Source organism: Siniperca chuatsi, linkage group LG8 (assembly GCF_020085105.1).
Source record: "Siniperca chuatsi isolate FFG_IHB_CAS linkage group LG8, ASM2008510v1, whole genome shotgun sequence".
Taxonomy (NCBI): domain Eukaryota; kingdom Metazoa; phylum Chordata; class Actinopteri; order Centrarchiformes; family Sinipercidae; genus Siniperca; species Siniperca chuatsi.
The window spans coordinates 14,991,980-15,005,741 of NC_058049.1; the positions used below are offsets into that span (position 1 = coordinate 14,991,980).

At 40.9% G+C, this 13,762-nt stretch overlaps 1 protein-coding gene across 3 annotated transcripts; it reads right to left on the reverse strand.

Annotated features, from left to right (window-relative positions):
• On the reverse strand, positions 1-12,805 carry ssrp1a (structure specific recognition protein 1a). Of its 3 annotated transcripts, none has more exons than XM_044205304.1 (19): positions 12,667-12,805; positions 11,739-11,818; positions 10,647-10,832; positions 8,234-8,339; positions 7,339-7,532; positions 7,135-7,235; positions 6,784-6,913; positions 6,565-6,668; positions 6,109-6,237; positions 5,802-6,023; positions 5,528-5,600; positions 5,392-5,397; positions 3,738-3,870; positions 3,592-3,637; positions 3,285-3,417; positions 2,983-3,150; positions 1,857-1,954; positions 1,567-1,741; positions 1-566 (listed from the first exon to the last, which is right to left on the reverse strand). In XM_044205304.1, exons 2-19 carry the CDS (start codon positions 11,790-11,792, stop codon positions 501-503), a joined length of 2,124 nt encoding a protein of 707 aa, XP_044061239.1. In that variant the 5' UTR covers positions 11,793-11,818; positions 12,667-12,805; the 3' UTR covers positions 1-500. The 3 variants fall into 3 exon arrangements, with proteins under 3 accessions (XP_044061239.1, XP_044061240.1, XP_044061241.1); XM_044205305.1 differs by having other exon boundaries at positions 12,604-12,729; XM_044205306.1 differs by lacking the exon at positions 5,392-5,397 and having other exon boundaries at positions 12,667-12,804.
• Positions 12,806-13,762: the final 957 nt, after the last annotated feature.

Genomic DNA, 13,762 nt, shown 5'->3' on the forward strand with positions numbered 1-13,762 from the left:
TTTATTAAAAAATGATTCATTTATTTAGTCAAGGCTGAAAAAATGACATCGCAAAACACAAAAAAAAACACTTAACTGCGGTTTTTAAATGCTCTACAAAAGGAGAAACAAAATGGTTTCACATCTGCTTCTCTCTGCCTTATCCATATTAAATCAACTAATAACTCCTACACTCCTCAGCGCTACAAAACTATAACAACCATCCCCATGGGTGAGATGAAAAAACCCTTCAAGAATTCTGGGAAAAGTGCTACACCACCATTTCACTGAGCTGTCAGTAGCAAAACACGCTCAAATATCAAATATTACGTGAGCTTCCAGAGTCAGCCACAAGATGCGTTTATACTCTTAAAGCAAAACATTTAGAGTTGTAGATGTTGAAGGAAAAAAACAACTCAAGTCTGTTGATTTGTCTGTCAGTCTATTTGTGTGATATCAACACAGAGAGTATAAATGCTTGGTCCTTGGTTTGGGTGTAAGATGGGTAAAGGTTTTTGTGTTTAGTCAGACTCTTCCTCTGAGCTGGCAGGTGTGGACACAGCCTCTTCCTCCTCTTCATCTGATTCCTGGTTAAAAAATATCAAGAAAAGGGGGTAAGTATGTGTGTGTAATGTGTAATAAAGACAAGATGGTTTTTAGTCCCTCTGTAATATGAGATAAAGTTAAAATATCTAGATGTGAGTGATACTGAGGGTTTTTACATCATGGTCCGATGAAATATGTTCAGTAACATTGAAGAAATCTGAGGCTTTACATCAATGTTTTTAGTTTAAATAAGAGATAACACCTAACGAGTTGTCAGGTGGTTCTTTGCCTCTGTGACATCCATTAGATGTTTTTGCACCAGAGCACTGACAGGTTAATTTTTCATTGGCAGAATTCCCCACTCAGTTTATATCTTGGTCACTAACCATATTTAAGGAACACACACTTTTTCATGGATTGCTTTCAAATCTATACTCAATTAACAAGAATAGAGAATACCAGTACATTTTGCTACATAATATAGCGGAGATACCTTGCGTTCCCCATGTCTCTCACACACAGTCTCTCTGCCCCTCTTTAGCTCTTACCTGCAACCTCTTTTTTTTTTTTAAATGTACAGTTTTGGTCACTAGTCTTCTCCAATCCTTTCTCTTTCCCCTGCAGCTGTCCCGCGATCAGACCTACCGGGCGGCTACTTTATTTAAAAAGTCCTCTCTTTCCTCCTCCTACCATTAGGAGGTTATATTGTCCAGTTACTAGAATCTAATAGACACCTGCTAGTCAATCAGAAACACTCTGTGCAGCAAATAAACCATTACTTTATGTCCACTATGTCACACAAAACAATCTCTGCACTGATCTATAATGCAAACTTAGAAGTAGTGGAAAAAAAATGTTGCACCCTAATGCGTTTATCATTACAAAAATTGATATAACATATCCAGAAAACTGACTCACTGCAGCATGTGATGTCCCAATGTTGTGGTGAACAGAGAGAAACACACAGATGAGGATGAATTTGATAATGGATCCTGCTGCAGCCTGTCTGATAAACACCACACTAATCATTACTGAATTTACCTTCTTCCTCTTGGACTTGCTCTTATGGTCAGAGTCTGATGAACTCTCCTCGCTGGTCTCGATAAACTCTCGACTCTTGAAGCTGTCGTTGCCTCCTCCCCGCTCCTTGTCCTTATCTCCCCCAGCAGGCTTCCTCTTCTTCTCCTCCTTTTTACCTCCAGCTTTTTTACTCTCCCTAACGGGTGAAGGGTGGGGGGGAAAAGTCACATATATCTAAGACTGATTGTATCAAGCAAAAAGAAAAAAAAACAACAACAAAAAAACATGACTTTCTGCATCGCAAGACTTACTTCTTGGAACTGGAGGTTGGTCCTCCACTGCTCTCTTTGTACTCTTTCTTTGCTTTGTCATACTGCCTCTTCGCCTCTCCTGCCTTCGTTTCCCACTCCTGAAGGAAACAGAGAAGCAGGAAAGTGTAAAGGAGTGAAATGAATAAAACATTATGGGACAAACGGATAGAGACGGCACACATTGCTTTGTCTGGGTTTGTTGAAACACTGATCTGCATAGCACAAGTTCAACATGGCACAGATGTAATGAAACAATCGCATCTGGCTGTAGTTTTTTGAGACGCTGCACTTTAAAAATGTTTGGTGTCACCATTCTTTCTATGCTTTCTCTAACTAAATGTATTTTAGACCAATTAATACTGGCATACAAAAAATACAACTTAAGGTAAGTATAGGCTCCGTTCTGACAAATGTGAAAAATTCTCTGGCATGTTGGCTGTCATGGCAAAGCTTTAATAAATGTTAGCAGGTATTTGCCCATTTGGGCGACTAGACAAACACATCAGGTGATTTCAACTGGTTTTAAAAGGCAAATTACCTTCAGCTTGACGCCCTTTATACATTACATCAGATGTATTTCTTTTTCTTTATTTAAAATGTAACTTATTACAAGATACTTGTAAACTCTAAAGAAAACCCCAAAACTCAATCACACAAGACTTTGAGACCAAAGCCTAATAGCAACAACTGCAATAAAGTGATTCTGCGATGAATGCAGAGAAAAATATTTTGGGTGCAAGTCTGAGTGTTGATATGAATTTGACTTAACAACGCAATTTGATTGGGTTCATTTTCCATTTTAAATTACATTAAAAAATATTTATAAGTCAAATTTATTTAGGTGTTTAGGTTAGTCAGACATAATCTTGAGGACACACTAACATGAGTAACACTGACTGCAGAGAAAAAAACTGGAAGTAAAGTTTGAATTTTAAATGTAAAACAACATGCAAATCTATCTAAATGCAAATGATCATACCTACAGCTTGCATACTTCTTGCTTTAATATCATTCTATAGTCACATCCATACTCTCTAAACACAATGGTCAAAGTTAAATATCTAATGTTGTGAGAGCAGAGGAGTAAAACTAAAGCAAATTCTCTCTCCTCGTTCTCCTGCCTCACCTCCTTGTCGTCTTTGCCCAGTTGTCTCCACATCTCTCCAGCCTTCTTGGAAATCTCTGTGATGGAGATGCCCGGATTTTCCGACTTGATTTGCTCCCGGCTGGAGTTGAGCCACAACATGTAGGCACTCATCGGCCTCTTGGGGCCGCCGGTATCTTTCTGCTTTTTCTACTCCAATTGAAGAAAAAAAGGAAATTGAAATTGGTAAATGTGTGCACATGCTACTTGAATCTTGTCTTCTTTCAGCTGTTACAATCTAATATATCTCTCATGTTTTCTCCCTGTCCCAACTGCTCTCGCACCTCTTTGCGTGGCTTCCTTTCTTTTTTCTCCTTCACTACTTTGGCTTTCTTGACTTTCTTCTTTTTTGCGCTCTCATCTTCGCTTTCGTCCCCATCTTCGCTGCTGTCGCTTGCTGAGGCATTGCTGTCGTACCTGATTGATGGAGGTAGAGAAACAAAACAGGAAATGGGGGAAAGTTACGTTAACTGGGTGAAAGAAGCCTGGGTGACAGAAAAAAGTGCTGCATTTTATTCCCAAGGAAAAGGTGTTCTAGGAAAGGGTGAACACACTCAAAACAAACAGCAATTTTAAGAAACAGTCACTCACTCTTCTGCAATGTCATCATCTTCTTCTCCAGGATTAAACGACTCATCTAAAGAGTGAAACAGGACAGAAAAGCCACCAATCAAACCTACTGACTTCTGAACTCAACATGTATTGCCTGCTTCTGTCACACTGAGACCTTTACTCACCGCTTTCACCATCTGATTCGTCGCTGTCGTTGCCCTCCTCTCTGATCTTGCCCTCAGCCTTCATCCTCTCCAGGTAGGCGTCGTGCTGGTCGTCGTCTGAGTCACTGTATTCGTCAATTTTACCCTTCATGCCCTGAAAGTAAACTACACGGTCAAAACAACAAAAACAAACAGCACCCACAATACAGTATAGCCATATGAGGGTCTTCAATGACCTACTAACAGTCAGGCAAAGCTCATCTTAATAAAACAAAATAATTTTAGGGCTGCAATTAACCATTACTTTCATACATCGATTAATCATTTAGTCAATAAAATGTAAGAAAATACTGAAAAATGCCAATCACAATTTCAGAGCCCAAGGAACATTTTCAAATCACTTGTTTTGTCCATACAAACAGTCAATTTACAGTGATATAAGTCACAGAAATCAGTAAACCCTCACATGAGAAACTGGAAGCGGCAATTATTTGGGATTTTTACTTAATATAGGACTTAAACGATTAATCTATTATCAGTATTGTAGTTGATTACTTTCCTTTTGATTGACTAAACGATTAATTGACAAATTATTTCAGCACTAAATAAAATAAAACAACACTATGTTGGGTTGGATTTCATGAACTTCAAACATTGGGCCTCATGTAAGACCATTTTCATATTCATAACCTTTATCTCTCCTCGTACTTTTTTCCGTAATGCTTGTTCATAGGTCTGTTCCAAGTCATCCATACTCATAGCTACCTGATGAATGTTCATGAGTAGGTGAGATTTGATCATTAGGATAATGTAGCCTCCAAAAATCATAATATATATAAGGCTACCTGTTCCTCTTTGATTGTGCCAAGTTTCTTTTACAAACATGTCACCCAAGACTAAAAAGAAGAATTTCACATCACAACATTGTCTATTGGAAATCAGCAGACGAAAACATAGTGTCACATGTTCAATGTGACATCTTTCTCTTTAGGAAAAACACTGAAGGACTTGTTGAGGCTGGCTGTATTGTAATGTTATCTTAGACCAAAACCAAGGTATTTCTTTCTTTTCCATCTCCATGCATCAATACCTGTGTCTGTCAGGGGACGGACAGACGACAAGTCAGGGAGGCTTTTATTAAAACACCAAAAAGGAAATGGAGAGCAGGCCCATTCATTTTCATTGACCTACTCTACTGACCCTGTCACCGTGGCAACAGATGGCCTTGTTACCAGTGAAACAGAGTTGGAGCTTCAACTGTGTTGTCAGACAGACCAGGAACTTGCATATGTCAACAGATTAAGGGTAATGCAATCAGCACTGTCAGTGGTCATAACGACAGCTGTGTTGAGTGTTAAAGCACACCAAAAGCCCCCGGGCCACACATTAGTCAGCACGATGCAAAGAAACACACACTCACTCGCTCGCTCAATTATCAGAGTCCCACACTCCTTCACCCCCATGTCCTATGATTAGACATAAATCACTCAGGATTTATCAGGTTCAGCACCAATCGTATTGGTAACATCCAACCAAAATCAAGATTATAGGACACAATCCTCTGTAACACACACACACACACACACACACAGCCGCACGCCATGCAAGCAGAAATCACTCCACACCCATAAAATCAAGTGTTTAGTCCACATGTGACGCCCATGACCATACCCACCTTCTTCTACAGGGGTACAAGGACAGACACACAGGAGAAGGGCAACAAGCATCAATATCTGGGATGGAAGTCTGACAAAACTCATGTAATATCTTTGCTTACTAACTGGGAGATGTTTAAATGACAAATGAGTTACCTCTTTGAACCCTCTGTTCTTGATGTTGAGCTTCTTGGCATTAACAAAGTCAAACAGTTTGCCATACTCTTCTCTAAAGGAAAGGAGAAAGATAAGGTTATTTTGGATGAAATTCACTAGATAGGTTCAGGGCTGGCACGATATGATCTAAAAATTATATAAATAAATATATATTATATATATATATAAATAAATAAATAAACCAGGATGAGAGTCATAACCAGGATGCTAGTGTACATGAAAAAGTGAGTGTGTGTGCGTGTGGTGTCCTCACCTCTCAATGCTGCTGAAGGTGTACTGATTTCCCTGCTTGGTCTCGATCTCAAAGTCAAAGGATCGCGTTGTGGTGGTACCTCGGGCGAAGTTGACGCAGGAGATCTCCTCAAAGCGCAGATGCACGGGGGGCTTGTGGACATAGATGAAGCCCCTCTCCAGGGGGTAAAGGAGGCCTGAGGACGCCTTGTAGGAGCAGGTGATACACTGAGCCCCAGAGTGACTGTGGAAGAATGGGGCATGTTTAACAGGATTAACTTAAGTATATGAAAGAAAATGTGTTTGTAATGTCTTTATTAGGTGCTTACCCCTGGAAGTTTCCAGGCACAGTTATCTTGCGGTTGACCAGGGCCTTCATCACCCTGCTGACCATCTCATACAGAGACCCTGACATGTTTTTACTGAGTTTGCCCTCAAAACGGCGCTCCACATCCTCTCTGTTGGAAAACAGAGGAAAGTACAGATTTACTATCTTGAAATTAAACACTTAAGACAACTTTCTGGAATGTGTAACAATGCAAAGAACAGAAGAAGCTGCTGGTGCCACTGTACACATGAAAACCACTCCAGATATTTGCTTCCCCCTAGTGGGTACACGCTTTACAACACCAAAAGAGTGAGTATCGAACACACACAGAGCTTGAGTTATCATTAAGTTGGGTTACCATAAGAAGGGTCTTGCAATACCAATGTAACAGGCTCATATTGCACTTGGCTACACGTAGCCCATAGAGTCATAGTGTCCTTAACTGTCACATACTCACTCGCTCATGTTGAGGGTGAGGTTGATGTCCTCTTCCTTGGAGAAGAGCAGGATGAGAAAGTGATAACGTGTCTGACCCTGCTTGATGGGAGGATCCAGACTGATCTATTAAGACAACACAAAAATGACAAAACAGAGTGAGCAGGAACGAGAGAAACAGCAAGGGAAAAATATTGCTTATTTGGGATACAAAAACATCTGACAGAAAAAGTCCACTTACCACAAAGAACATTTGCCTCTGATCTTTGTGTGGCAGCAGGAACAGGCGGAGGACTGTGGTGTAGGGAATCTTATAGTCAAAGGTCTTACCATGGAGGTGAAGGAAAGTCGGGTAGATACGGATGTCATATCTGAGTGAGGAAAAAAAATGAGTGAGCCATCTGGCTAAATTCTTAACTAAGGTGAATGGAGTCAATAACAGAACTCTAGAGGGAGTTGAGCACCAACCCTGTCATGTTTGGACATCTAACTACCAGGCTTCCCATGCCAACACTGCTTTAATTCATGAAACTTGAATAAATGAGGAAATCTGTGAGTGACTTTATTTTGTGTTCAAGTATTGATCTTCTACCTTCCTCTGGGTGTAAGACACTGCAGCTCTTTGAAGATACACACAGCGTCTCCTGTGGCCTGGATCACATCAGCCTTTGACAACACACTCTGGGCAAACGCCTGTAGGAAGACATTCACTTTTAGCACCATTATTAGTGTAGATTAAAAAACAAACATTGCACTTTATGACTAGTAAAAAAGGAAGTAGCACATCCTTCCTCACCTCAACGGGGTCTTGTCGTTCATCAGACTGGCTGGGCGGGACGTAAAATCGGACCTCCATGAGGGAGACCTCGGTGTCGTCATTCTGGTGAAACTCCAGAGTGACTTCGTTCTTCCCCGTGGCGCACTGGGACACATTGGACAGTGGGATCTCGAATGCTGAATTGTCGTTTACATCAAATGACAACAGCGGCCCTGTGGTGGGAGAGGGAGTGAGAAACAGGAAAACCTAATGTCACAGTGGCAGCTTATTTTTTAACTCTTTAAAAATCTATTTTTCACTGAGGTGCTATTATTATTATTATAGAATCTTTAAGTTATTAATGGCAAAAATTCAGCTCAGGCAGGCATAAAGACTTTCCAGATTTTCAAAATAAAGGCTATAAAACGACATCAGAAAATGTTCTGTCATTTGGCTTTATGATAAAAATACATGTTGAATCAGTGAGAATAGGGTGTCAAGTGATCTTGACACCCTAGCTAATTTTCACCCCGCTCTCTTCACTTGCAGAACATAGTATCCATTACAGCTGAAACGAATAGTAGATTAACAATTAGTTATTCGACAGATAATTGTCACCTTTTTATAATTGATTAATCGTTAAGGCATTTTTCACGCAATATTAGTTTGCTGGTTCTCAAATGTGAGAACATCATGCTTTTCTTCATACAAGATAGTAAATTGAGTATATTTTGGTTTTGGACTGTTTGGCACTATTTTCTGACATTTTATAGACAAAACAATTAACTGAAAAAGTTATCTGCAGATTAAGCAATAATGAAAGTAATTGTTAGTTGCAGCACTACTGTACATTACTACAATGACCCTATGTCAAAACTATTATTGCAGTAGCCTATTAGTGAGGAAATTTTGGTTGTTGTGTGAGTATTCTTACCCGAGAACTTGGCTGTTCCCCAGTTCCATCCCTTCACACACATGTCCTTCTCCGTCAGCTCCACCTTGTAGTTAGTCTTGAAAAACTCAGAGATCTTCTCAAAGTCCTGATGGGTAAGAGGGGGAAACGAGAGGTGGGGAGACAAAAGCAAAAAACAGACAGGAGAAGAAGTGATGAAAAGAACAGGGGAGACAATAAAAAAATGGCAAAAGAGGATGGCTTCAAGACAGCAACACACTGGCACTGCATGGGTCAATGCTTAGAAGAACATCCTCCAAAAAGGGTGAGGGGATGGAGGGCTAATTAATCACAACGCAATTATAACCACGCCTGCCGCTGAGGCCTCTTGGGAACACTGGAGGTGAATGTAATCCATCCGCCGTCTCTGTCCTCCTCCCCTCCACACCACCGCTGACAATCAGCCTGTTTATTTATCCTGCAGGCCTGCTTACAACTGGAAAGGACACACTCACACACAGCGACAAACACATGGTCAATCTCACACACACACAGTCCTAGTAGTACACACACATGTGGAAGTGATTGTGGTGTGCAGGGTAGAGAATGAGACTCTGTGGGAAACAGAGTTTACGCACCTGGATATCCGCCTGTCCATAAGGTTATTACAGCCAATTAGAGCCCAGAGAGTCAGAGTGTGTGTGTGTGCGCGCACTACAGTTCATCAGCGCGTTTGTCAGCCTGGATTAAGGCGTTGTTTAGATAGGAGAGCATGTGTGAGCAGATGTGTAAATGCATAAAAGTCAAGAGTTTGTGCACAAGTGGCCATTAGTATCAATGTGTAAATGCGTGTGTGTCCTCATCAGGCCTGCTGTTGAGTGTTTCTCTACTCCTCCTTACAGTTTTGGCAGATTTCTTGTTGCTTAGCTCATTTAATCATAATAAACACAGACCCCCACTACCCACCCACCCACCCACCCACACACACACACACACAGTCTTACCCAAAATAACCACCTCCTATCTGACTTTTATTACTACATTTTTCAACCATGCTCTCCCAACAACCTTCAACCTCTCATTTGTTAAAACCATGGATGTGTTAAGAAAAACTGGATAATGCGTTCCTGCTTCAACATTTTTTGAGCCAATAGTAAATAATTTCATGATAAGGCTCTTCAAGACTTTCCTAATTTTACTTAACCTAACGGATCAAATTCTGATTATACAAAGAATTACGTTGGGGTGTTTATGACACTCAGAAATGTGTATTCATCGTTTTACGACCATTCTTTTTCTAATGAAAAACTTCGATAACCTGCCCTATTACCAAAATGCAACCACAACGTGCACCTGCGTACATTCAATGCCACACTTTCAATGTAAACAATGATGTCTGGACCAATTACAAACTACACATGTAAGCGACATGGACAGAAGTGACGTACACGCCTCTACACCCCCTGCTCCTCCAGGAGACAATTACAGGTCAGCTACATAACAGCCTCTCTGGCAGAGAGCAACGTCTTGCTCAAGGACACTTCAGAAGGACAGATGCATCAAAGCTTCTGTACAGCTCGCCAGCGGCTAAACCTCCAGCCAACTCCCGATTACCGACACTGGCTGTGGGATAATAAACAATGACATCACGCCCTGTACTCAGGGACGAGAGAATCCATCTCCAAAAAAACGCACTGATTAACCCCAGGAGACGCCACCACTCACAGCGACAGACTCCAGGTTATACCCGCTCCTTCATCCCAGTTTTTTACTTGGGTGCTGACATTCCCCATACTCTCAGAGCAGTGGGGGAAAGAAAAAAAATAGGGTGATAAAAAACAAACACGACCACAATTTTTTTTTCTTGTCTGTCTTCTGAGCCAAATTGTTTCAGTGGATTGATATAAACACTGACTCACATGAGCCGATGATTGCACTGTTTATGGAACACACATGCTAGCGCTGGTTTCCCTCATTAATCCCATTAGGAGCTTTGGAGAGAAGAGCCGACTCATTCACATACTTTTGATAGCAACCCACATACACGCACACACACCCTCAAGTGGTGGCCTTTTCGCAAGATGGTAGCGTTTTTCTGTGGAAATGTCAGACAAGGGATGGAAGTTGTTTATCGGCGGTCCCCTTGCTTGTGTTACATCCCTTGTCATAAACACAGAGCTGAACAAACCAGCAGTGTGTGTCAGTCTGTAATGTTCCACTGTTGCCTTGTTCTCCTCTGAGTAAGGTAACAATTATTTCCCAGAAACCAAAAAATACAACAAGGGAGAAAGATTTAGAGTGTTGAGGTATCACAGCATCAGACAGAAGCCTGAGAGCCTGATCAGCCCTCTAAGCCTCGAAAACTGTAAACCACTGCTTTATTGCACAAAGAAATACAATATCTACATGGAGCCTGCAGGTATGTTGGCACATAAAAAAACAAACGAATACTCACTGTGTCCCTAAAGCCATCATATTTGTAGACATGTCCTGTGCTGGTGCCCAGCTTGATCCCGTGACCTAAACACACTCGTCTCCACTGGGCTAAGTTGAGCTCACCAGCCGGGATGCTGTCCACTTTCCCCGTCTTGCTGCTCTTATAAACCACATTTTGCTTGCTGAAACGCAGCCGCCCGTCATTCTGCAGCGACAAAGTGAAGAGATACAGAGCAGACACAGGACTTGTGTTAAACTGACAAAAATTTATTGGCCCATTTTGAAAACAGATCAATCGTTTAAGAAAAAGAAGCAAAAATGCCAAAAATGTACTTCCAATTCCAATTTCTCAAATGTGAACATTTTATGGTTTTCTTCTTTGATAATAAAACGTATCTTTGAGTTTTGGACTGTCTGTCAGACAAAACAAGCAATTTGAAGTTGTTAACTTGGGCTCTGGGAAAATATGATTCTCGTTCATTCGTCCCTTTTTCTGATATTTCAGACCAAACGACTACTTAAGAAAATCTGCAGATTAACTGATGATAATTAAAATAACTGTTAGTTGCTGCCCTAGTTCATGGAGACAACTTCTTAACAATAATGATTTTGCAGGAAAAATAGGGCTGATCTTTTTCAACCAAACTTTTAATACAACCAATTTTGAACAAAAGGTGATGAACATAAACATAAATTAGATTCAGCATAGAGGTGTCTGTAGAACCACAAATCAATGAACTCAACACCCTTGTTCTAGAGAATGAATTTAATACTGGGATCCACTGATGTATTTTTGAACCGTATCAATCATCTTGTACGAGTCTCAGTAAATACAAAGCAGGTTACTCATTTCAGACTCATGCCTATTATACTGTAGTTTCATGGTCAACGGGATGCTGTTTTTACATTTTACTAATTTCACAACTATAATCAGGAACACACCCTTTAACTCCACAAATGGACAAATATTTTACTTAAAAATATTACTGTGCTGGTATCATGGCTTTTTAAAGTGGACATCAGCCTGTGTACTGATAGTATACTGGACTGCTTTCCAGTATGATTCCTCTCTACGCATCAGAGAGCAGAGGTGGTTGATGAGGATACTGACCCAGGAGCCTTTGACCTCCTGGTAAATCTCGTTGAACTCCAGTGTGTCTCCCATCTCAGCTACAGGCGATGACTGATGCGCTACAGACAGAAGAAAATGCATTAGATAGTACCAAACATCCGGAGGGCTTATGTCAAGCACTGGTTTTTAAAATGTATTTTCAGTTCCCATTTATCCTTAAAACGGTCATTTGCATTGCTTCCCCTGTTGTTTGAGCTCCTGATCCCACAGGAAACAGTTTGATGTTGATGAAAACATGATGGTCACACACGCAGTGACTAAGTCAAACTGAGTCAGAGTGAAGAGAGAGAGAAACCTGCCATCCTGTGATGGTGTAAATGCTAAAAGCTGTATTTTTTCTGTTAACTTTTGGTTTTCTTTGTGATATTAGCATTAGCCACTATCCGCTCTCACAGTTTAAAGCACCGAGTAGAGCTGTGAGCTAGTTAGCTAATGCTAACAGTTTACGTTACGTTGTTGCCTGCTGGCAATAAAATTCATACAGGGAAGTTTAACGAACATTTCAACCGTTATTTTCTTTCGAAATATATCGGTTAGGTCCCACTGTTTCTGAATAAAAACGAAAACCAGCGTCCATGCTGCGCCACTTATAACAGCTAGGCTAACTTGAACTGCATCAGGTGCGCTTATTTTATGGTACGATGTTGCACTGACTCCTCAGGTTAACACCGTAACAGACCACACGCGCCACAGCATCGCCCCGTAGAGACACGCCGTACATCAAATCGAGCGCTCCAGCAGTTCTAGGCCGGTGTAAAGAAATCAAGTGATGTTCAGAGTTAATTTTCAAACGTAATAGCTCCAAATAAAGCACGTAAGCTATCTATGCTCTCTTGTTACTTACAAATATCGCAAAACGATTTTCTAACCAAGCGATAAAATCCAATTTGAAAACTTCGAGTCTTACTGTCAATGTGATGAGCAGCTTCGCCTGTTTCCCGCGTGTAGCACCGGGAGCTAGCGCTACGTCACAGGAAAGAATCAGGGGATGTTTGAATCTACTTCCGGTTTGGCGAAGAGTCTTTTTTTTATCATTTAAGCCTTTAATGGAAAGCATACACACGCTGAATTATTTTACATGCAAATGTATATGTAGTACTTGAACCATCGAGTTGCTCATGGCAACTCCTGTTTGAAAACAGAAAGTTGTGACAGAGTCCGCGCGGCAGAGCAGACTGCAGTGACCCTTCATCACCACTCGGTGGCACACAACACATCTAATGAAATAGGCCTCGTACGCTTCAGTTTTATTCTATTCTACTGTAATATAAAACAGAAGTGAACAGAGTGCAACAGTTCAGGGGTAGCCTATCTCTGGTAGTTTAGTAATAAGAGTGAAAGGTGATACACCATTTACTAAGTCCCAGTCTAAATAGTTATTTAGATTTTGAAACAGCATGATACAGAGCAGATTTAGTGTGACTGTGAAGGCCCTGGATCAAAAAAAAAAAAAAACTCACAGGATACTCTTGGCCAGATTAATCTGCCAGGGAGCCTTAGGGCAAAAATGAGTTGTTTGGCCCCTACAAATCTCTCTGTTTCTCTCACTCTCTGTGCGGCCTGTACAAATTTTCTACTTGGCCTTAGATTTGCTACGTAGTAATTTGTCTAAACAAATTTAATAAAATGCAACGTACAGTAGAAACACAAAACTGAAATAAAGAACAGGGCCTCAATATATTAAATCAGGACCCATTTAAGGCCCTTATCATGTCAGGTGATATTGTGCTTTAGTGGTGTATGCTCCAAATTTCAAATCAGTCAAATCAGACAGTTGGCACACAGTAACCCTGGAGCCCCAGGGGAGTTACCAGCCTTGGAGATACTGTCAGTCCACATAATCAGACCACTTTATTCATTCTGAGTGCGATAAAAAAAAAAGAGTATCTGAGTGATTACGGAAGAATTTTACCAAGAGGCCCCGACTCCCGGGGGAGGGAGAGGGATTATTTTTTTTATCATTTAAGTTGGATCCAGGACAAATTGAGCATCAGCAGTGATGC

Coding starts and splice junctions, on each gene's coding strand:
- ssrp1a (XM_044205304.1), bottom strand. CDS start 11,792: ATGGGAGACACACTGGAGTTCAACGAGATTTACCAGGAGGTCAAAGGC. Junction 10,833..11,738: donor AGGAGGTCAAAGGCTCCTGG/GTCAGTATCCTC, acceptor TTGTCGCTGCAG/AATGACGGGCGGCTGCGTTT. Junction 7,236..7,338: donor AACGACAAGACCCCGTTGAG/GTGAGGAAGGAT, acceptor GTCTTCCTACAG/GCGTTTGCCCAGAGTGTGTT.